Source organism: Acinonyx jubatus, chromosome A2, assembly GCF_027475565.1.
Source record: "Acinonyx jubatus isolate Ajub_Pintada_27869175 chromosome A2, VMU_Ajub_asm_v1.0, whole genome shotgun sequence".
NCBI classification, from domain to species: Eukaryota; Metazoa; Chordata; class Mammalia; order Carnivora; family Felidae; genus Acinonyx; species Acinonyx jubatus.
The window spans coordinates 111,943,785-111,968,550 of NC_069383.1; the positions used below are offsets into that span (position 1 = coordinate 111,943,785).

The window sequence follows — 24,766 nt, forward strand, 5'->3', positions numbered from 1 at the left end:
AGTGTGAGCAGAGGAGGATGAAGGACAGACTCTCAGAATAGGGGCTAAGAGGTCTGGAGGTGGCCAGGGCAGCCCTGTGTCCCACGCTCCTTGTTCAGAGAGTCCTGGAGGCCTTGAGGGCTGTGAGGAGCCAGCAGGCTGGGTATGAGGCATTAGGGTGCCCCGGCCCTAAGAGAGCTTGTTCTGTGGCTGATTTTCCTCTCTGCCATGTCCTAGATACACCCCTGGCCCCAGCGTGGGATTGGGGCCACCATCACACTCACCCTCGCTTTCTCCTTCCTGGCTTCATGGCAGCTACTCCATATACCTAGTATGCAGCCCTGCTGCCCAGAGGTGGACATACAGACCTGCAGCACCCAGGCACCACCCCCCACACCCGCCGGACTGACCACATCTGGATCTGCATGTTTACCAGATCCCCAGCAGTATGTCTGCTCACTGAAGTTTGAGCTCTGGCCTGTGTACATCAGCCACCCATTCTGTATGGAGCCCCTGCAGGGCCCTCAGCCCTCGAGGTGCCAGGAAAGAAGACAGCGGGGTGTCTGACCATGGGGCACACACAGCCAAGTTGGGGAATGAGAAAGCTATTGACATAAGAAACCTTACATTTATGTTTTATGCTCTTTTGTGAATGTTATATCTCGTGATATAAAAACAATGGCTGGCTGTGAGATAGCACAGTTGTGGGGCAGCCCCAGTGTCCTCAGCTGTGTGCACTAAACTCTAACCAGCATAAGTGTCCCAGGTCTTAAGAGTCAGGGCAATCAAAGAGGTTTCCAAGAAGAGGTGAGGCCTTAGTGCTTCACAAAGGAGAGTAGGACATAATTAAGTAGAAAGGAGAAGGAGGGTGCATAGGAGGCACAAACAGTATGGGATCCAGCCATTGACTGGCTTCTTGAGGTCATGGCAGGTCCTTTCTTGAACTGAAGTGAGGTGGTTAGGACAGGACCAAATCTCATATGAGCCATGTACTGGCCTCTTCAGACAATGAGAACTTGCCAATCATAGTTATGGCCACTCTCTTTAGAGTCTAGAAGGTAAGAGAGCTGACAGGGACATTTAGATAGCACTTTTGTTTTGTTTTGTTTTGTTTTTTATTGTGGTAAGAACACTCAACATGAAATCAACCCTCTTAATGTCCATTGATGAATGAATGGATAAACAAAGTGAGGCCTGTTCATACAATGGAATATTATTTGGCCTTAAAAAGGAAGGAAATCCCGTCACATGATACAGCACAGATGACCCTGGAGGACATCGTGCCAAGTGAAGTGAGCCAGTCACAGAAGGACAAATGCTGTGTGGTTCCATTTATGATACAGTCAAAGCAGAGAGTAGAATGATGCTTGCCAGAGGCTGGGGGCGAGGGAATCGAGAGTTCTAACTCAGTGGGTATAGCAGCTCAGTTATGCAAGAGATTGCTTTGTCTTACAGGAGGGAAAACTAAAGCTCCTAGAGAGGCCCTCACTTGCTGGAGGTTATTCCGCAGATTAGAGGCAAAGTTAGGAATAAAAATCAGGTTTCCTGATCTCTCATTCAACACCTTCCAAGATAACATGCTGCTTGTATGAATGTATTACAGACTGCATCCAGAACCAGAGTCCTTCCAAAATTAAAAGTTTTTTAAAGCATGTAGGCCAGACCCAGACTCACACCAGCCTGACTTCAAGAACTAGAATAAGGCAGTCGTCATCATGAACTGGAGGCAGCCACTCAGTGCTGGGGGAGCCAGAAGACCTCTGGTCCCACCTTTTCCCCGCCCTCCTCCTGGCAGGTATTGCCTCTCTTTCACCATCTTTATCCCTCCTCTGCCTCCTGTGGGAGCACAGGTGACAGCTGGGATAAAAATGAGCCATGTCTCCCCAAGCTCCTGTCTGAATTTCCCAGTGGCCGTCGAAGGCTGTGCTGGAAACTCCGACCTGAATTCCAAGGAGAAGGACAATGTCTGAGATAGTAGTGCCTGGAGGAACTTCCGGAGACAGCACTCTCCAGGAATCTGGTGCCACCTGCGAGTTCTGAGCACTCTCCTTTCTCCACATGTGGCCTCAGAACACGCCAGCAAGTCCTTTCACTGGGACCCTCAACAGTATTTCCCCAGGGCTTGAAACAGCCATAGAAGGCAGCCTCTGCTCCCTTCTGCGTGGATTTTTCGTTCAGCAGGCTGTGTGGCCAAGGAGGCTGGCAAATATGGAGCAGCGGGATGCCTGCCGTGGTGCCCGGCCCCACCTCAGGTTTAGTGTGTGACTTAGAGACATTGCTGAGATTATAGAGAAGTTCCGGCACAGGGACCTGCATGAGCCCAAAAGGCCCAGAGGTAGGGAAAAACAAGGTGTGAAACTGAGTTCCCTGGGGGCATGGAGGAACAGAGGAGAGGTTTCTGAAAAGGGTCTCTAGGCTGAGTCACAGGCAAAGGGTAGGACTTATTTGTGCCTCAGTTTCCTTCTCTGTACAATGGAGGTGATAATAATAGTACCTTGCTCATAGGTTGTTGGGAGGATTCAGTGAGAATACACATAAAAAGTTTACAGCCATACTTAGCACATACTAAATGTTCAGTAGCGGTAGCTGTCTGTTAATAAGTAGGTATTATTATTATCTTTGCTGTTTCACACGATGAAGAGAAATCACTTGTCCACGGGCATAGGTGTATGAAGGGACAGAGCCTGGCATGTGAACCCAGGTCTTGTGACCCCAGAGCCCGTGCTTTCAGCATCATTCTGGATGACAAGTTTTCCTGCAAGTGCTAGGGAACCACGAGAGCCACTCGAGGCTTCACGTGACAGCAGAAGGTGGCCACCGTGACCCGGAATGGATGGGAGTAGGTGAAAGGCTAGAGATCCCAATCAGCTAAGAGACAATTTCAGTTGAGGGTGGAGGGACACTAGAAACTCCGGTCCAAGATGGGGACCAGAAAGTTCACTTCAGAGGTGGGACAGTTTTGAGTGTGGAGAAGGCCCAGGCTAGGTGAAGCGGATGTAAATATGGTCAAAAGTTATCTGAGAAGAAAGTCAAGGAGCTGAGAGGCTGTGGTGCAGAGAGAATGGAATGCCGTCCCACAGATGGGGAGGACTGAGTCAGGCGTTAAGACCCAGGACATGGGGCTTGGCCAGGGACTGGCAAAAACAAACTTGGAAAGAAGGAGGCAGCTGTTTAAAGGCAGAACAGGTATGGGGGCACCTGGGTGGCTCAGTCGGTTGAGCCTCCAGCTTCACCTCAGGTCATGATCTCACAGTTTGTGAGTTCGAGCCCCATATCAGGCTCGTTATTGTCAGTGCAGAGCCTGCTTTGGATCTTCTGTCCCCCTCACTTCTTGCCCCTCCCCTGCTCACACTCTCTCAAAAATTAATAAACATTTTAAATTTTTTTAAATAAATAAATAATTTTTTTAAAAGGCAGAGCATGTATGAGCCCAGGAGGCCTGCAAGCAGGGAAGGTAGTTAGAAACCAGGAGTTTTGGGGGTGGTTTCTTCCTCTTCTGCAAAGTAGAACATTGTGGAGAAGGACTATGTGGCCTCTGGGCCTACTTGGGGCCATCCTGAGGGCCAGGCCATAAAGCTGGAGGTTCACTGGCCTGCTTCTCACAATAATAATAATTGTTACTATCACTATTACACAGTAATAACGATGCCTCCCTCCTCCGTAATTTTTCGCTGAGAATGAGGAGCTTTTCCATCTACAATCCTATATGAGCTTTGTAACAACCTCTAGGACAGTAGTTCTCAAAACCTTTTGGTCTCCCACCTCTCTTTCCTCTTAAAAATGATTGAGGACCCCAAAGAGTTTTTGTTTCTATGGGTTTTATCAGTCAGTATTTACCACATGAAAAGGTAACACTGAGAAAAATTTTTAAACATCTTTTTTTTTTAATTTTTTTTTTTAACATTTATTTATTTTTGAGACAGAGACAGAGCATGAACGGGGGGAGGGGCAGAGAGAAAGGGAGACACAGAATCGGAAGTAGGCTCCAGGCTCTGAGCCATCAGCCCAGAGCCCGACGCGGGGCTCAAACTCACGGACCGCAAGATCGTGACCTGAGCCGAAGTCGGATGCTCAACCGACTGAGCCACCCAGGCGCCCCTAAACATCTTTTAATTCACTTAAAAAATGACAATAATAAGTGGTGCCTGGGTGGCTCAGTCGGTTAAGCATCTGACTTTGGCTCAGGTCATGATCTCACAGTTTGTGAGTCCAAGCCCTGAGCCCCACATCAGGCTCTGTGCTGACAGCTCAGAGCCTGGACCCTGCTTCGGATTCTGTGTCTCCTTCTCTCTCTGCCCCTCCCCTGCTCTCTCTTGCTCTCTCTCTCTCTCTCTCTCTCTCTCTCTCAAAAATAAACATTAAAAAAAATTGTTTTAGATGACAATAATAAGTCCACTGCATGTTAACATAAATGGCTTTTTTTATGAAGAGTAACTTTTCAGGAAGACTTAATGAGGAGTGTGACATGAGTTTTCCATTTTTGAAAATACTCATAATGTCTGGCTTCCTAGAAGACAGCTGGGCCCTGCTGCCTCTGTGTTCAGTCTGTCAGAACTGTTGTTTGGGCCAGCTTCACAGATAAGTAGTCGGAAAAGGGAGACAGAACCCCAGAGGTTCTCAGACCACACTTGGGGAACTGCTCTTCTAGAAGGAGGCTAAGCCCTCCCCCCCCCCACACCATTTCATAGCTGGAGAAACTGAGGCATGGAGACAGAGGACTAGGACTCCCAGCTCTTTCTGGGACTGCAAACAGGAGGGTCCCTAACGGAGGACTAGCGCTCCCAACCTGGTCTCAGAATAGCCAACACTGACCGGCTGGTTCACCTAGGGCCTGGGGAGGAAGTGCAGGACTGGGCGGCCCTGGGGAACAGGGAAGATAAGCTGCTTCGGCCTTGGGCAGAGGGGCCAGTGGCCGCCTGATATTAACACCCACAGCCTGAGAAACGCGATAGCGCGGGCCCTGGCGCCCCCAGCCCCCACGTTCCTGGGAGGAACCCTGTTCCCAGAAGTCTGTCCCTGGACACTGCCGTCAACCTCAGAGTTCATTTCCTGGTTAAACAAACATCTATATTAAATGGCCCGGTTGGGCAACGCCCAGTAGCAGCTTCTGAGGAGAGCTTCGGGCACATGGCCTGCCAGGCCCCCTTCTTGTCGGGCTGGTGAAGACACATCCATCATCCGCAGAGGCACTAAAGCTGGACGGCCCCATACGTCCCACCCAGAGTCTGCCCGTCTGGCAGGAGGGGTTGGGAAGGACGTGCAGAATGGCCCGTACCCCAGCCCTACCAGAAGTCTGGGGGAATGACAGCTTCGAGAATGTAACAATGGTAATGACAACAACTCCAGATGTTGGGGTGGGCCTGATGACTCCTATCCATCATCTCATCATCTCACCCTTGCAGGTGAGAATGCTGACCCAATCTTCCAGATGAGGACACTGAGGCATCCGAGAGGGTCTTGTCCTGAGTCACACAGCCTGCCTGGGATGTGGGTCCGGGCATCCTGACTTCCAGCATAGTTCTCTTTCCTATGTACCATGGCAGGCACTGCTCCTAGGGTTGGAAATCAGAGAGAACTGAGTTCAGAGGACTAGCCTGGGCTCCCCCAGGAGTGCTAGACTCCTGCTACTACCTTTAGAGGACAGGTAAAGGATAGGTGTTTCCCAGTTTGGAAAACCTGCCATCTATAATGAGCAGAGATGTCATTTACAGAGTGCTTACTATGTGCCAGACACACTGCTAAGTGCTTGGTTGTTGAAGCCAGACTACCTGATCTTGAATCTTGGCTCTGCCACTTACTAGCAGTGACTTAGGGCAAATCTTAGAACTTACTTGTGCCTCAGTTTCCTCATCTGTAAAATGGAGGTGCTAATAATTGTACCTTGCCCCCTAGGTTGTTGAGAGGATGCAGTGAGAATACATGTAAAAAGCTTAGAGCCATACTTAGCACATGCTAAGTGTTCAATAAATGCTAGCAGTTCTGTTATTAAGTGTGTATTATTATCATCACTGTTTTACAGTTGGGGCTCATAGAAGAGGAATCAGTTGTCCAGGGATATATGCATAGGAAGGGATGGAGCCTGGGATTTGAACCAAGGCCTTCTGACACAGCACCATGGGCTCTCAGCATCATGCTGGATAACAAGTGAAAATTGAATCACAGGCCCCTAGAAGATTAGAGGTCATCTTGTCTTCATTTTATAGGGGAAGAACCTGAGCTTGACTTCTGACCCCTGTCCTTTGTCTATAAACTAATTCTCTTGATGGAAGCTTGACCACAGAGTTTCTTAGTATTAAGGCTTGTCCTGGCAGGGTATATTTTCCATTACGAGGGTTTTGTTTGCAAAGACTTTTCACATGTGGGACTCTGCAGGAGCCCCTGCTTGGGAGGGGTGAGCTGCTTTTGTCCACAGAACCCCACACTAGCCCTTCAGATGCAAAAGGCAGACAGTGAGTCACAATTCGGCGCCTGTGGGAAGGGCGGGAGGCCAGGTGAGGCTGGAGGCCTCTGGAGGCCTCGCTGTTTCCCCTCCTGCTCCATGGATGCTGTGACAGCCCGCCAAGAGACAGCAGTGAGATGCAGGAGGGAGACTGACTGTGGGCCCAAGTTCTGCCCTGTTTAGGTGGCCTTGGAGAGAAGGAAATCTCTAAAAACACTATGCTTCTTAGCCAAGAAACTGTCAGGGATGGAGTAGCTGGAGAAGGGAACTCATTTATCGAATGCCTACTGTGTGCTAAGCACTGTATCTCATTTCATGTATTTATTCAGATGTTGATTGAACATATCCTCTGTGCAAGGGTTACATCAGGTAATGTGGCTGCTGTAAAGAAGAACACACCCAGATAAAAAGTTATAACAAGTGGCTCTTACCCAGGGGTGAGATTTTCCCCCCAGAGGACATTTGACAATGTCTAGAGACATTTTTGGTTGTCACAACTTGGGGTGGGAGCTGCTACTGTCGGCCAGTGGGTAGAAGCCATGGATGCTGTTAATGAGCCTACAGTACATAGGACAGCCTTTGCAACCAAAGCTTCCCGGCCTAAAATGTCAGTAGTGCCAAGGCTGAGGAACCCTGGGGTAGAGAATCACTTTGGGTGATCTTTAGGTCGGGTGGTCATGGTTGGCCACAGTGAGGATGTGATTTTTGACCTGAAAAAGTCGGAAAGTAAGAATGAAAAGATCTGGAGAAGAGCATTGCATGCAGAAGGAGCAGCAAGTACAACGGCCTTGAGTCAGGAATGCCTCATCAAAAAGGCCAGTGCACGAGATCGGGTTGATTATTCTCCACCATATTTCAGATGAAGAAACTGAGGCTCAGAGGAAATGGTTTGCCAGCCGTCATACGATTACACAATATGCTGGAACCAGGATTTGAACTTGATGCTTGTTCATCCCAGCGTCCCTTTGCTTTCACTGTTTCAACTGCCGCTCTCAGAGGAGTGGTTCAGTCTTCATTCTGCAGTTGAGACCTCTCCCCTACATGACCCTGTAAATTGTTTTTTCTTATTCCATCCCTGAGCACTTGGTTCTGTCCCTGGTTTCTGCCTCAACAACAAAAACCGCAAAGATGACGATAACCATTATTTCTGTGGTTTTTACCGTGCACCAGTCACTGTTCCAAATGAGAGATGTGTGTATAGATACATAGATAGAGATAGACAGATATCTTTCTGTATATACACTCACTCATTTAATCTTCACAGTATGCAGGTGTTAGGCATCCTTATCCTGTTGTGCCCATTTTGCAGATAGGAAAATTGAGGTATAGAGAGGCTGCATGACCAGCAAAAGGCAGAAAGATTTGAACTCAGATTGCCTAGTTCCAGAGTCTGTGTTCTTAACCATAACACTGTAGTTGCTCTCTTAATAGGTAGTGAGTTTCTAGTCATTAGAGTAGACCACTGGCTTGACCAGTGGCTCCTTGAGTTTAGTAACACACAGGTTCAGCACAAAAGGGAATTTAGAGGTCACTTTATCACACATTCACACATTTAGCGGCCCCAGGAGGCAGTGATAGACCTGGAACCAAAAGCCAGGTGTCCCATCCAAGTGCCCTCTGCTCCACTGTGGGCCACTCTGACCTCAGCCTTGCCTGCACATTCCTGGCGTCTGCCATCTGTTCTGTCAGGCTGAGCCACAGAGTCTTTGCTCTTCTGGATCCCAGCCAGCAGCTGTGTCTGATATCTGGCAGGTTTGGGGCCACAGAGGAGGGGCCTGCTTGTGGCAGAAGGCCCAGGCATCTGCCTCAGTCCCCGCCCATCCTTCCTGTTCATAGACATAATCTCACTTATTCCGAAATCTTACAGGTGCAGAAGTTGGGCCTCAGATGGTTTAAATGGCTCATCTCCTGAGGTCAGCTGGGAGAGTTGGTGCTTCCAAAGCGGAATGGACATTCATTCATCCATTCATTTACTCATTTGTCTTTCAGTCAACAAAAGCTAGTCTGCTGTATGTGAGGTACCGGTCATGCAGGGGTGATAGTGAACCATTATGGTTCCTTCCCTCTAGGAGAGACATAATTGGTGTCCTGAGAGGAGGATGTTCAGAAAGGATACCAAACCCAGCTGGTTCACGAAGGGGTTCAAAAAAGACTCCTTGGAGGAGGTGATAGATACCATGGCTGAGTCTTAAAGTATAACTGGGAATTAGCCAGGCAGAGAAGGGGAAGGGGACAGCATGTGCAAAAGCAAGACGTAAGAGAGCTCCCTATGCGCAGAGAACCACAGGTTGTTCAAGGTTACTGGGCCTATGGGTAGAGGCCCAGGTCATGCAGTCATGATAGTGGCCACTTGCTGAGCACTTTCTGTGTGTTGGACAGTGTGCTGGGCATTATTAGCTCAACAGCCTCCTGAGTTAGATGCTACCAATATCCACATTTACAGATGAGGAAACTGAGGTACAGTAAGATCTCACAGAGAGTAAGTGGCAGGAATGGGCTGAGAAGTATGTGGAATTTGTCTCCGGCAGCTTGGAGGTCCTTCTGTAAACCCAGTGCTTGGGGTCTCCCTTCCCCCATCTGAATTGGTGCTGTCCCTCCTGATCACTCTGTTCTCTCTTGCAGGTAGAAGGACAGTCCAGAGCCCATGTCATCGCACAGGAACTGCTGTCTTCAGAGAAAGCGTGAGTCCCCAAGCAGCTGCCTGTGGCCTTGAGCTTGTTAACAGAACATCACCCCTCCCTGGCTTAAACAGGATGGGAATTAATGCAAACTCAACCCTCTTTCCCTCTGCAGATACGTGGAGATGCTTCAGCACTTACATCTGGTGAGTTAATCATTTTAATTGTCCAAAACTAATTGCTCTTTTACAAGGCTATGATATAAGAGGCAGAAAAGCAGTGAGGAGACAGAGGTGATTTCGATGAACAGAGGCTTGGCAGCAGACAAATGTTCACCAAGGCTTTTTGTGGACATCTGTGCTTCGGGGGGTGAATAGCAGCATGCTTTCCATGAGTATGCCTCTCTGACCAGAAGGGGGTGTATGGGGGATGTGCTGAGAGTTCTGGAAGGGTGTTTGCAGTTTCCTCAGCCCTCTTATTGAGGACGGCAGAAGGAGGACAGATGTAGTTCTGGATCATTGCTGTGTGTGCATGTGAGTATGCATGTGTGGGTGTGTGTGTACACGTGTGCATGTATGTGTGTGCATGTATGCATGTGTGTGCCTACGTGTGCGTGTGTGGGTGCATGCATATGTTTAGGTCCATATGGAGAAGGTGATTGCTTGCACAATGACAGAGCAGCTGGGGTGTAGAGAGGCTTTCTCAGTCATCCCAGCCCTGGGGCAATAACCCTTGAGCCAGTGGTGAGGAAATCATCTGGACTTTCAGAAGAAAGGAGGCCAGACTTGGGGACTGCCTGGGTATCAGGCACTGCCACCCTTTACAACCCACAAGACTGCCTGGAAGGTCTCCCTGTGCAGTCAGTTCATTTCAGTTCAACAAATATTTTTTGAACACTTGCTGTGTGACAAGAGCTGGTGAATAGAAAGATCCTTCAGGCCTTTCCCCAGGAGCTCTCTGGCCAGTGAAGGAGACAGATTAGTAAATGAATAATCATCTGGAGCATGGGGGAAGAACTGACAACCTGGGGGAATCTAGGCAGGCTTCCCTGAGGATGTGACTTCTGGGCTGAGTCATAAGGAGGGTTGAGGGAAGAAGGTACAGCAGAGACATGGGAAGTGAGTGAACATCGGGGCACCTGCTCCCTGAGGTCTCTAAGCCATATCCAGTCCCCTAGTAGTTCAGCATCTGATTCCACGCTGTTTTGTATTGTTCACCATGTCTATCCAAGAACATCAGAACTGGGAATGTCCACTTGATATTTTGTTCCTGGTGATATGGAAGCCCAGAGAGAGTGACTGAGCCAGGATAAACACCCAGGTCCCTGTATTTCTAGTGCACTATCATGTGTTAATCCCACATTTCTGACTGCCTTTGGAGTTCTTTGTGGCAAAGACCACTCTGGTTGTAGCAGAGCACCCAGCACCAAGCCAGGCCTCCTGCTGAAGCCAGCTGAGGCCCCTGTCAGTGGCATCACCCTAGTGTCCTATTGCCATGTGAGCAGGGCACCCAGGTTCCTGGAAGCAGGACAGAGCACTACTCTGGTCTGTGCACCCAGCCCCTCATTTTTGCTCTTCAGGATGAGAGCTTTGTGTGCATTATAAAACCCAAAAGTCCTCAGGTACATAATGTACCACCCTCTTATACCTAAAAGATCTCCTTAGGAAGGGCAGGAAGACTCACTCTCCTGTTTTCTTCTCTCTCACTTGCTTCTGAGCTGGCAGCATGACAGAAAGGCTGGGCTTTTTGTTTTATGACTTTGTTAAGAGGGTTTTAACTGGGAAACTTCCATCTGTGTTTGCACTGCTTCCTGCCAGTTGGAAAGATGCTGAAACCTCTGGTAATCCATAATAATATCCTGAGGAGAGAGAAAGAAAAAAAAATGAGCCCATAAAAGTCACAACTCAAAAGCTAGTTGCGGGAAATTGTGATCCGGAGCTATACTGATGATGTCAGTGCTTGTGGGGATGGCAGTGGCAGAAAAGCCCCAATGTGACTACAAGTCCTAGCCGGGTACATGAGCCTCAGGGAGGCCCGTAAACTTCGAGACATTGTCCACCACTCCCCACTCTGGATCCATCTCTAATTGCTAAGATTGGCAGGTTCTCTCTCAGAATTCCTCCTTACAGTTCGATGCTATTGAAATCCCAAGGCTGTGCAGTGAGGGGAAGGGCTGAGCGTGCATTCTGAACCTCCCCAGCTAGAAAAGTCTCTGGCTCCATTATGCTCTTTTGGGGCAGTGGGGGGTGGAGGGGGTGTCCTCTGGCCTTCTGTGTTTGGGATTCAACCCTGAGCTTGTCAAATGGTAGATAGAGCTAACTAAAAATTCTCGTCACCCAAACCTGAGTCGTAATGACCAAGATCCTGTTTTTTTGTAGCCTATTAACTAAGAATGGATTTTATAGGTTTTAAATGTTTGCAAAAAGGGTGCCTGGGTGGCTCAGTTGGTTAAGTGTCTGACTCTTGGTTTCAGTTCAGGTCACAATCTCCCAATTTGTGAGTTCGAGCCCTATGTCAAGAGCCTGCTTAAGATTCTCTCTCTCTCTCTCTCTCTCTCTCTCTCTCTCTCTCTCTCTCTCTCCCTCCCTCCCTCTCTCTCTTAAAATAAATAAATAAACTTAAAAAAATAAATGTTTGTGAAAAAAGGCAATGAAGATGCATCAACTGTACTTCAAAAAAAAGATGTAAGAGTTTTCCATATATTCTTGATACTAGACTCTTGTCAAATGTACAGTTTGGGGGCAAAAAAGGTAAAGAAAAATACATGGCCAGGACTGTATGTGCCCCACAAAGCCTAAAATATTTATTATGTGGCCCTTTACAGAAAAGGCTTGCTGACTTCTGGTTTAAATACTCCCTTCCATCCCTCCAGGAACCCAGTCATAAATACATTCATCCCCCTGCCCATCTATCTGTATAATCAAACTCTCACCCGCTCATGTAGCCAGCTTTTCACCCACTCATCTGTCCTTTAATCTATGTATGCCCCTTATGGCACATTTATGCACTCATTGATATCCCCCCTCAGTTTATCCACTGTTCAGAGGTCCACCTATCCTTCCAACCATCCACCCATCCTCCCATCCAATCATTTGTCAAACTCCTCATCCATCCATCCACCCATCAACCCATTAACCCATTCATCTAACCATCCATCCATCCACCCACCCACCTATCCTGCCATCCACCCTTCCATCCAACCATCTAACCATCCATCCATCCAGCTTATTCCTTTTGGATGGGACATCACAGGATTTTTACAGTGCTATAGGCACTAGGATGGGCCTTGGAGCCCCAAAGATAAATAAGGCCCAGAACCTGCCCTTGAATAGGTATCCCTTTTTTGTGGGGGGGCGGGGAAAGGGTGGAATGGGGAAGAGTAACAGGTAAACAGTCAGTTATGCTACTCTGCTAAGTATAATTTGCACAATTACAGTTTTGTGCAAAATCTGCAGGGGGATGGGGGAGAGACTTATTCCCCCTTGGGATATCTAAGAAGATTGTCAGAAGAGGTGCCCCTAAGATGGAATTTGAAGGAGCCCACCAGGCCAGGATGTTGATGGAGGAGGGTACATAAGGCAAGTGGTCAGCACGGAAATGCTCCTAGGCCTAAAGGTGCATGATATATCTGGAGAATGGTGCATCATCACACATGGTTAGAACATGGATAAATTTCTAAAGGCAGGTTGGAGGTGGGATTGGGGGTCAAGTGATTGGTCTGGAAACCAGGTACCTAAAATGCCAGGCTATGGGGTTTATGCTTTTTCTTATACATAGTGATTCGCTTTAGACGTTGAACAGTTATATCCCCTAACACCTTCAATCCTCTATTTCCTCCTCTAAAAAAAAAAAAAAAACCCCTCCCCACCAAAAGCTGAAGATTCCTACCATGGGTTCTTCCTTTGGGTTAAGGCATTGAAGGCCTTTTCAGAAGCCATTCTTCCTACTGGGAGAGGTAACCCTGGAAGTTATCACCATGCCTAGGAGATGCTCCCTATGACTGATTCCCTTGGAGAAGCTCCATCCCCTAAGAGACCCTTAGGGGTCTCTGATCCCCGCCCACCTCTGTGGCACTGCCTCCTACCACTTACGTTGTTGTTCACTCCAGACGTTGTTGTTCACTCCAGACGCTGTGGCCTTCTTGCTGCTCTTCAGATACTACAGATGCATTTCCTTTGCATCACTTTTCCTCTTGCTTTTCCCACCACCACAATGTCCTACCCCCGATCTTCTCATGTCAGTTTCTCCTTCTCATTCTGGTGTCAGCTCAAGTATCAATACTCAAAGAAGTGGTGCCCAAAACTTAGTGGCATAGAACAACCATGTTATTATGCTTGCAGATTCCCTGGGCCAGCAGTTTGGACAGGGCAAAGTGGGGAGAGTGTGTCTCTACTCCCCGATATCTGGAGAGAACTTCAAGACAAAGGGCAACTTGATGGCCAGGGGTTAGAATCACCCTAAGAGTCATCATTCACAACTGGTGGTTAGTGCTGGCTCTTATCCGGGACCTCATTTGGGCTGTTGGCCAGAACACTTACTTGTGGCCTCTCCATGTGATCCGTCTGCCTGGGCAAGTTTTGGGCTTCCTCACAGCATGGTGGCTGCATTCCAAGAGTGAGTGTCCCAAGAGAGAGCCAGGAGGAAGTGCCTGGCATTTTTATGATCTAGCCTTAAGTCACGTAGCACCACTTCCACCATACTGTTAGTGGAGACAGTCACAAAGGTCTACCCAAGTTCAAGGGGAGGAGGTACGGTTTCCACCATCAATGGGAGAAATATCCAGCTCACATTGTGCAATGATCCTGTGAGATAGGAGATATTGTTATGGGCCACTTGGGAAAAATACAATCTACTACAGAAGCCTTTCCTAATAATTCTCTTTTGGTTAAAAATTGTCTTCAGCTGCTAGTAATGAAAACCCAGTTATGATAGCTTAATTAATGTAAAGGTGATTCTCTCATGTGAAATAAGTTCAGAAGTAAGAGATTGAGGTTAAGTTTGGCAGCTCCACAAAGTACCAGGGACCAAGGTTTCATTTATCTTTCTGCCGCATCCATTTCCAAGGTTCTTCATGAACAGAGGATGGTTGATGCAGTTCTCACCATCACATCCATGTCCCAGGCAAGAAGGACAAAAGGGGAAAATTAAAAGGTCATGTTCCCAGCCCCTTGAAAAAAATTTTTTTTTCTGAAAAGTTTACTTGTCCACTTTTGCCTCTGTCTCACTGGGCACTATTAGTTGCAAGGGAAGTTGGGTCACCTGAATCGGTCAAAGCTGGGTTCACTTCAGTGGCTGTGCTTCTTGTGTATTCATTCTGGGACCCAGGCTGAAGAGACAGCAGGCACCCAGGGAAGGCTCTCCCTGTGGTGATTGCAGGGAGCAAGCAGAAATACCAGAGGAGGGGCGCCTGGGTGGCTCAGTCAGTTAAGCATCCAACTCTTGATGTCAGCTCAGGTCATGATCTTACAATTTGTGGGACTGAGCCCCGCCTGGCTTCTGTACTGACATCATGCGGCCTGCTTGGGCTTCTCTCTTTCTCCCCTTCTCCCTGCCCCACCCTCTCTCTCAAAATAAATAAGTAAACTTTAAGGAAAAAAAGAAAGAAACACCAGAGGGCTTCTGAGATTCAGCCTTACAACTGGTGCATGATCACTTCTGCCCATGACCCATTGGCCAGAGCAAGTGCGTGGCCTGGACTAAAGACAAGGGGCAGGGATCTTCTCTCCCCATGATGAGGCCATGGCAAGGGTGTGGATGCCAAGGGAAGTTCAGGAACCACAGCTGTAGCTCCTCTTTTTTATCAGCTAGCTCATACTTCATTTTATTTTCTTTACAGAATGTTTCATATCTAAAAATCATCTAATTCATGTATTTGTTTACTTATGTTGTATTTTCATTTTCATGCAGTTCCAAATACTTTCTAATTCCCTTTGTGATTTCTTCTTTGACCCATGAGTTATTTAAAATTAAGTTGTTCTATTTCCAACTATTTGTGAATTTCCCAAATTTCCTCCCGCTGCTCGCTTTTAATGCTGTCGTGGTTGGAGAATGTACATTGTGTGGTTTTAAATTTATGGAGATTTGTTTTGTGGCCTGGTGTATAGTATATCCTGGAGAATGTTCCGTGTGTGCTTGAAAAGAATGTGTTTTCTGCTCTAGCTGGTGGGTATCCTATAGATGTCACTTAGGTCAGGCTGATCGACAGTGCTTTGAATCTCCTCCATCCTTGCTGGCTTTCTGTCTCATCCTTCTGTCCCTTACTGAGAGTGGGGTTACTGACTGTTGACTTATCTTTCCCTCCCTTTTCATTCCATCCACTTTGCTTCATTTATTTTGGGGCTGTTTTAGAGGCTTGTTTACTGTGTCTCTCCCTCACTAAACTCAGAGCTCCGGGAGGGCAGAGAGCTTGACCGGTCCCATTCCCAATGGCTTGTGAGACCCAGTACACCATCAGGGCTCAGTAAATATCTGATGAATGAGTGATGGCGGGGTCAGCCCTTATAGCAGTCCTACCACTTCTTCCATCGGAAATATTTCCTGAGCACCTCTTATGTGCTGGGTACGGGGTCCCTGCGCTTCAGGGACTGACACGACAGTCTAGGAAGGAGACAGGCGCAGAAAGGGGCAATATTAGTACAATGGTAGGGGCATACTGAGCCTGAGAGGTTCAGACAAGGAATATGTCCCAGGCTTCTAGGTGTGGGAGAAGAACTCCCAGAGGAAGTGTGTCTAAGCTGAGACCTACAGGATGGGGATCAGTTAGCCAGGTGAGGAAGGCTTGTACCCGGCAAGGGGATCCACATGTACAAAGATCCAGAGGCCAGTTAGAGATTGGAGTGTTTGGAAACTTAAAGAAATTCCAGGTGGCTGGAGCATGTGTGTGAGAGAGTGGTGATAGGTGAGGGGCAGAGCAACACAGAAGTGGGGCTTTGGGTTCGATCCCCTAGAGTTCTGTGGGGAGGCCATTGAGTGATTCCAGCAGGAGGTGACACTGGACTGGAGAGCTGCAGGCAGATTGGAGGACAGCATGCTTGGTGAGTGGCTGTGGGGTACAGGAGAGGTAGCAGATTTCTGGCTTGCTGACTCACCATAGCAGCAAGTGCTGGAGGGGGTCAGGCTAGGCATGGGGGTGATGAGGAGTTTAGTGTGAGTTTTGTGAACCATGAGGGGCGGGTGAAGGACATCCCAGTGATGGGCTGGGCACAGGATGTCTACCAGAAGTGATCAAGTGTGGAGATGTCAACCGAAGCCCCAGCAGTGACCCGGATTTCCCCAAGGAAGTGAGTGTGTAGAGTGGGGAGAGGGCTCTCAGGGGCCTAGCGGGCTTTTGTGAAAGGGTCAGGGGACTTAGGGAGGAGTATTAGGGGGCCATAGGGCAGAAAGGCTTCTCAGATCCTCCCTGCATCCAGCCCACTCATCACCTCCCACACCCGCCTTGCTCAATGGTGGTAGCCACCTGGAAGCGCATCAGGAGTGTCCGGGACAAGCCAGATTTCTCAGACTTCTCGGAGGAAAAGGCCACTTACTCAGAAGCCCTCCCTTATCACAGCATACATGTTTAACTCAACTGTGGCCATGGTGCTGACATGACTGGGGCAAGTACAGAATCTAGAGGGACTCACTAGCAAATTTATGAGTTTATGTAAGCTGGGTGCTATCAGTTTACTCCCCACCCAGGTCCCCTCTTTCCTCACCCAACCAGCTCTGGCTTCTCATTACAGCCAATGTCCAGTGTAGCTGATGCTGAGGGGGGGTGGCAGGAGTGGCAGTGAGCATTTGTTGACCTCCTATTGTGTGGTTGACAATTTACATACATTATGTCATTTAATTGCACATAGTCTGTGCTCAGTAAATATTTCTCACATGGTTGAATGAGTCCAATTACCCAAGGTCACACAGCCAGTAAGAAGTAGGACCAGGACCATCTGACCCCAGAGCCCTGAGAAGGGGAGGAAACAAACAGAAGTGGAACAGTGCATTTAGGTGGCAGGGAACCTAAGGAGGGGAGAATGAGTGTACACAGGAGGAATGAAATAAGGGAAGGCTTCCTAGAAGAGAGGATGTTGAGCTGGCATTGACGGACAGGCTTTCCAGGGGATAGGAGCAGCAGGAATGAGTCCACAGGGTGGAGGGCTTGGGGGTGTGTGGTGTACAGGAAGGGGCTTGAAGAGCTGGTCTTGAGGGAGAGCCTGAATGCCATGCCCCAAGGCCTTTCAAAAGGGAGGCATAGGAACTTGGGAGCCCTGAGTAGAGCAGATGCCCTGAAGGAGGGGGAGGAGGGGAAGGGTGGTCTGGTGGGTTGGGTGGGAGGGCATGATGCTAGGGCACCCACAGGTTAACCCAGACCAAGCTCCCAGGTAGCCTCATGCTGGGGAAGTTGTGTGGAGATAGGAAGATTTTGTGTCTGTCTCTTACTTTTATTTATTTATTTGTATTAACTAAATTCCATAATTTATTCAGATACCCTTCATTTTTACTGAAGTCTTTTTTGTGTTCTGGATCCCACCCACCATAGCATTTTGCATTCATTTTTTTTTTTATATTTAAATTTTAGTTAACATACAGTGTCTTACTTTAACTTTTGTAGCTCCAGTCCGTAGATGACAGTAAAAAGTAAGTTTTAATTCAGTGGGGAGGGCCCTGTTTCTAAGTCTTTGCTGGGCTCTCTTCCAGGACAAAGTGAACTTATTGATCTTTGGTGGACTCAGAGAGAGACAAATTTTGGTTCAATGTGAGAAAATGTACTTTTCTTTCTACCTGAACTGTTGGAGAAGGGGTAAGCTGTCCTTATTGGGAAGTATGAATGTAGTAGCTGTTGGAGAGTTCTCAGTAAAGTGGTTCCTATCCCAGGTGCGTGGCTCTTCCCTGTATATTTTCATTCAGTTCAGGAAGAAACTTGCTGTGTGACCCTGGAAAGTCCCTTCCTCCTTAATCCCTCACCCTGAGATGGCTGGTGGGACTCAGACATTTTTAGCCACGAAAACTCTCTTCAAGTGGAATTTCACTCAGACCCTCAGTATGAAGAGTAGCTAAAAGCAGAGGTGCTTTGTTTCAAAGGTGGGAGGGGCCAAAGTTTGGGCTCTGCCTCCACCTCTCTAATCCCTGGGTCTCCATGGAGCACAGTGTGAGAAATAGTCATCTATTTCAGTGGTTCTCAGAATGTGGTCCCTGAACCAGCGGCACCTGAGAACTTATAGGAAATGCATATTCTTGGGCCCCAGCCCACAACTGCTAAATCAGAAACTCTAGGGGTAGGGTCTGGGCATCTGCATTTTAACAAAACTTCCAGGTGATGCTGATGGACAGTAACATTTGAGACCCACAGGTACATGATCCTGTAAAATCCACTCGGCATGAGTTCTCTGTGATTCCCTGCCCCCTCGAGAGAAGCATCCTCTGGAACACTGTTCCCCAATCCTGGCTGTGCACAGATCCCCAGGAGCTTTAGAAAATATGGTTTAAAAACATCCACTCAGCACAGTTATGAACAAAGCTGGGTCAATCTAAGGGTGAAAGTGAATGAGACACAGTCTGCTCCCTGCATAATTGGAGGGAAGATGACAGAAACATACAGAGTAAGTAAATAGCCTGACAATGCAAAATTCTGTAAAGCCATTGTTTTTCAGGCTGGGATGCATACATTCCTCTCTGAGGTATGCAGTAGGTGTCCAGGAGCACTTGAGGCCACAGCATAAAGAGAGCACATTTTCTAAGCACTCCTGCTTTGCTTTAGATACATATATTTTTTTAATTAAAAAAAATTTTTAATGTCTATTTAAAGAACACAAGCAGGGGAGAGGCAGAGACAGAGGGGGTCAGAGAATCTGAAGCAGGCGCTGTGCCGACAGCAGAGAGCCCGATGGGGACTCAAACCCGTGAACTGTGAGATCATGACCTGAGCTGAAGTTGGAGCTTAACTGACTGAGCCACCTAGCTGCCCCTAGATATGTATTAAGTAAATTAAATCACACATGGATATATTTTGGAGAATAATGTTAAATACACCTTAATTCTTAAGCTAAAACATGAGACTTCAGAGACGTTCTGAGACCAAGGTGGCTCCCTTCAGGTTGTAACCCCAGAGTTCCAGAGGCTGTAGGATACTTGAAAGGCCACTAGACTGACCCAGGAGGCCTTCCTGATGGAGGTAGGGTTTGAAGCAGCTTTAAAAGATGAGCAAGACATGGACCAGATGTCAGGAGCACAGAACAAAGACACAGCAGCTGGAAAGAGGACTCCTATAAAGCAGTAGTGCTCCAAGTGTGGTCCCAAGGCCCAGCAGCACCTGGGAACATGGGAGAAATGAAAATTACCCAGCCCCATTCACAGCCTACTGGATGGAAACTCTGGAGGTGAGCCCAGCGATCTGGGTTTTCAATAAGTCCCACAGACGATTGTGAAGCAGGCTTATCTTGGAGAAGCAGGGGTATACAGAAATGAGCAGTCTGCTGCAAAGGTAGGCTGGATCAGCTCTGGATCATGAAGGACCATGAACTCCAGGCCCTGGAGTTTAGCTTTAATTAAAGGGCTTGGAGGAGACATGAAAGCAGTGGAGAAAAGCAGTGCTTGCTTGTCTTTCCTCACCCAGGGACCTCAGAGAACCGCTTTCCTTTTTAAAAAAATGTTTTGTAACTTACAGATAGGTGCACAAAGGTAGAGCCTAAATATTTAATATATGTGTGTGCGTATGCTTGTAACTGCCACTCATAGAGCATTTTCATCATCCCAGGAGGTGTCCTGTGCCCCTTCCCAGTCCGTATCACCCTCCAGAGGTTGCCGCTGTTTTGCTTTCCATCACATTGGATTGGTTTAGCCTGTTGTTGGATTTCATATGAATGGAGTCATGAATTATGTATTCTTTTGTGTCTGGCTTCTTTAGCTCAACATAATATGTGAGATTCATCCAAGTTTTCATGCCTATTACTATTCTTTTGTGTGGATATACCACAGTTGGTGTATCTATCCTGTTAATGATGATTTGGGCTGTTTCCAGCTTGGGCTATTATAAAGCTGCTATGAATGTTCATATACGTATCATTAGGGAACATAAACACTCATTTCTCCTCAGTATCTACCTAGAGTGGAATTGTTGGTCATAGAGTAAGCATAGATTCAGCTTTATTAGGAACTGCCGAATAGGTTTTCAGAGTGGTTGAGTATATATACTCCCACCCCCAACATTTGGGAATAACGTTCCTCATGCTGCCCAGCGTTTTGGTATTGCCCATCTTTCTACTCATGGCCATTCTGGTGATTGTGTAGTGGTTTCTCATTGTTGTTTTAGCAGCAACCACCAACTGATGGTTGATGAAATTGAGTATCTTTCTGTTTATTAGCCGTTTGAAAATCCTCATTTGAAGTTCTTTTGCCTACTTTTTAATTAGGTTGTCTTCTTTTCCTTATGGATCTATAGGAATTCTTTAAATATCCTGGACACAAGTCTATTTTCAGATATATGTATTGTAAATATTCTCCCAATCTGTGGCTTCCGTATTCAATTTTTAATAGCTTAATTGAGATATAAATCTTATACCATACAATTCAGCCATTTAAAGTGTAAAATACGATAGTTTTTAGCACATTCAGAGTTGTGTAATCATCACGACAATCCATTTTGGCACATTCTCATGATCCCAAAAAGAAACCCCAAACCCCAAAGCTGTCACTCGCCATCACCCTGCCTCAGCCCTAGGCACCCACTGTCTAGTTCTGTCTCTTATAGGTTTTCCTGTTTTTGAAATTTCACGTAAATTGCAGCAAGGTTCATCCACATTGTAGCATGTGTCAGTACTTCACCCCTTTCATGGCTAATATTCCGTTGTGTGGATAGACCACGTTTTGTTATCCATTCATCAGTTGGTGGACATTTGAGTTCTTTCCACTTTTTGATTATTTTGAAAATGCTGCCATGAACATTCATGGGCAAATTCTTGTATGAACATACATTTTCCATTCTCTTGGGAATATACCTAAGAGTGCAATTTCTGGACCATATGGTAACTTTTTAACCTTTTGAGGAACTACCAGCTGTTTTCCAAAGTGGCTGCACCATTTTAGATTCTCCTTGCAGAACTTGTTATTATCTGTCTTTTTTATTATAGCCATCCTGGTGGATATAAAGTGGGATCTCACTGTGGTTTTGATTTTGCATCTCCCTAATGACTAACGATGTCAGGCATCTATCTTTTCATGTACTTCTTGGTCATTTGTATATTTTCTTTGGAGAACTATCTTTTCAAATCCTTTACCCATTTTTTAAAGGGCTATCTTTTCATTGTGGTTCTATATACATGCAAGTCCCTTATCAGATATGTGATTTGCAAATAATCCCTCCTGTTCTGTGGCTTGTCTTTTCATTGTCTCCATGGTGTCCTTTGAAGCATATAAGTTTTTAATTTTAATGTAATCTAATTTTTTCTTTTGTTGGTTGCATTTTTGATGTTATATCTAAGAAAGCTTTGTCTAGCTCCAGATCACAAAGATTTACTCCCGTATTTTCTTTCTTTATTATTTTTTTAATGTTTATTTATTTTTGAGAGAGAGAGACAGAGCGTGAGCAGGGAGGCGCAGAGAGAGAGGGGGAGGCTCAGAATCTGAGGCAGGCTCCAGGCTCTGAGCCGTGAGCACAGAGCCCAATGTGGGGCTCTAACCCATAAACCGCGAGATCATGACCTGAGCTGAAGTTGGATGCTTAACTGACTGAGCCACCCAGGCGGCCCTCCCATATTTTCTTTAAAGAGTTTTATAGTTTTAGCTTTCACATTTAAGTATTTGATTCTGGGTTAATTTTTGTATAGGATATAAAGAAGGAGTCCAAATTCATTTTTTGAATGTGGATATCCAAATATCTCAGCACCATTTGTTGAAAAGGCTTTTTTTCCCCACTGAATTTTCTTGGCACCCTTGCTAAAAATCACTTAACCATAAACATTTATTTCTGAGTTTATCTCTGGACTCTGAATTCTATTTCATTGATCTTTATGTCTGTCCTATACCAATACCACACAATCTTGATTCCTTTAGGCCTATAGTAAGTTTTGAAACCAGGAACCGTGAGTCTTTCACCTTTGTTCTTCTTTTTCAAGATTGTTTTTTGTTTTTTCTTTTTTCAAATTTTTATATAATGTGTATTTATTTTTGAAAGAGCATGAGCAGGGGAGGGGCAGAAAGAGAGGGAGACACAGAATCTGAAGCAGGCTCCAGGCTCTGAGCTGTCAGCACAGAGCCCGATGCAGGACTTGAACTCACAAACTGTGAGATCATGACCTGAGCCAGTCAGACCCTGACTGAGCCACCCAGGTGCCCCTCAAGATAGTTTTGACTATTCTGGGTCCTTGTATCTTCATGTGAATTTTAGAATCAGCTTGTCAAGTTTCTCTACAAACAGGTGACTGGGATTTTGATGAGGGTTAAGACGAATCTCTATATCAACTTGGGGAATGTTACCCTCTTAACAATATTAAGTTGTGTATACGAGACCTCTTTCCATTTACCTAGGTCTTCTTTAATTTCTTTCGATGAAGTTTTGTTGTTTTCAGAGTGTAGGTTCTATGCTTCTTTTGTTAAATTTATTTCCAACCATTTTTTCCCCTTTTCATCTTACTTTTTCAATGATTTTTTAAACTTCTATTTAAAAAAATTCAGTTTTACAGAAAAGTAACAAGGATAGGAGTAGTACATAGCACAACCAGATTCCCTTTTCCATAGTCATCTGTTAACATGAAGTCCAATGTATTTATTTTTCTGTGTGGTTCATACATTTTGTATACAGCTGAAGGAGTCTTTGCCCCTCTGAAAACAGAATTGTTTTCAGGGTTCCACAGTACCCTCCAGTGGCTGACCATGCCAGGTGAAGTCATGTCTGCTGGACAGCTCATGGCCTGCCAATGCATGTTTGTGACACAGGTGGGTCGTGGTTGAGGTTGGTGTGCGTTTGGCCAGATGGGATCCCAGTGAGTCCACTTGACTTTCGGCGACAACATCAGTGGTTTGACTACTTGCAAAGAGGACCTTGGCCACCCACCAACTGTTTAGCTCAGAGAATAGAGGTGCTGTGTTGCCTGGAAAACTCAGTAGCAGGTTTGGAGAAGAGAAAAAGGGGCCAAGGGCCCAGGCCTCTGCATGTGAAGTCCCAGCTTCCACTTTAACAAGCCCAGGACAGGGTCCTGAGAATGCTGTGAGCTCCAGGAAACTTGTCTGAGCCCCAGAGGCAGAGAGGCAGTCCTCACACTCGGGCCTCTCCACCAAGCTGCCCCAGGGTCTCTGAGATTGGGCCAGAAGCTCTGGCTAGCACTCAGGAACCGCGTTCTAGTCCCCCTCCTTGACCTGCATCTGTCACTCCCCCGTCTGGGCCATCTGAAAGAGAGCTACAACTTTGAAGTCAGGCTGACGTGAGCCCAGATCTTGCCATCTTGATGACGTTGGGCAATTTACTTAATCCTTCTGGACCTGATTATTTTATTGGAAATAAAATGGAAATAATAATAGTGCCAAACTATAGTTGTCATGTGTTGATCACCTTCCCTGTGCAGGGTGCTAGGGAGACAGAGATAAGTGAAACAGAGTCTAGGGGAGAAGGGAAGCACAGGAAACAAAGAATCCTTAAACAGAGCAGAAGGCAATATGCACAAACACTGTGAAGAAGGTATTTGTATTCCCATTTAGCAGAGGGGGAAATTGAGGTCCATACAGATGAAGTGACTTGCTCAAGGTCACACATTTGCAACTCTCCAGGTTGACAAGGACTCATTTGTGTTCTCTAGGCCTTGGCTTGGGGTCTAGAGGCTCTAAGGCTGGAGCAGAGGCTCCACAGAGAGCTGGTAAGTGGGCATGGTGAGAAGGGGAACCAGATCAAGAAGACCTCTGGTGCCCAAATGCGTTTGGATTGGATCCTGTAGGCATTGTGGCCACTCAGTTCTTCTTCCTTATTATCTCCAGTCCATTCCCTCTCTCGGTCCCCATGGCCACCATTGGGTCTGGGCCTTTCTCCTGGATGACTGCGACGGCCTTCTCACTGGTCTTGCTCTCGTTCTGGCCACCTCCAGTTTGTTCTCCCAACAACGTGAATTTTGTAAGATAGATATTTGGTCCAGTGGTTCCCTGTCACCCCAGGATGAAACCCAATTGCCTTTAAAACCGTGCAGGGCCCTGTGGGATGGGTCGTCTGTCTGACCGTCCATTGCCATCATATTCCAGTCCTGTGCACTTGCACAGTGCGCACACTCACATGTACATGCATACTGCACCCAAGACACATTTAACTTAGTGCCTCCTCCACCTCAGGGCCTTTGCACATGTTGCCTCCTCTGCCTGAAACACTCCCTTCCTATCTCAGAGGAGATAGGATGCTTTCCCAGAGCTAAGTCAGGTCTCCCTCTTATGGCCTGCCACAGCCCCTGTGCCTTGCCCACTCACAGTACTTCTACTTCTGTGTTGAAATTGTGTTTTTACTCCTTTCTTTTCCTCAAGATTGCAAACTCTTTGAGGGCAGAACAGCATTTCCTGCTCCTACTCCCTCCTTGGGACTTGGTGCAGAGCAGGCACTCACTTTGAACGAATAAGGGGATGAGAGCTGGGTATCTCCTACCTGCTTCCTCCGTCTGAGAGCCCCCAGGTGCAGTGATGGCCAGAACTATTAAGACAGCAGAAACCTTTCAGGGAGTGATGGATGGTGCGACAGGCACTCAGTGCTTCCAGCCGATGCATGAGTTTTAAGAACGGATGTTTGTGG

The 24,766-nt window shown here is 46.9% G+C and overlaps 1 protein-coding gene across 2 annotated transcripts in view; it reads left to right on the top strand.

The window, feature by feature from the left end:
• Positions 1-24,766, top strand: part of FGD5 (FYVE, RhoGEF and PH domain containing 5) — a 120,977-nt gene that overhangs the window by 60,535 nt on the left and 35,676 nt on the right. For both annotated transcript variants that reach the window (XM_027042718.2, XM_027042717.2), the window contains exons 4-5: positions 9,041-9,099; positions 9,212-9,242. In XM_027042718.2, coding sequence (XP_026898519.1) covers positions 9,041-9,099; positions 9,212-9,242 — 90 coding nt within the window. The remainder of the gene's footprint in view (positions 1-9,040; positions 9,100-9,211; positions 9,243-24,766) is intronic.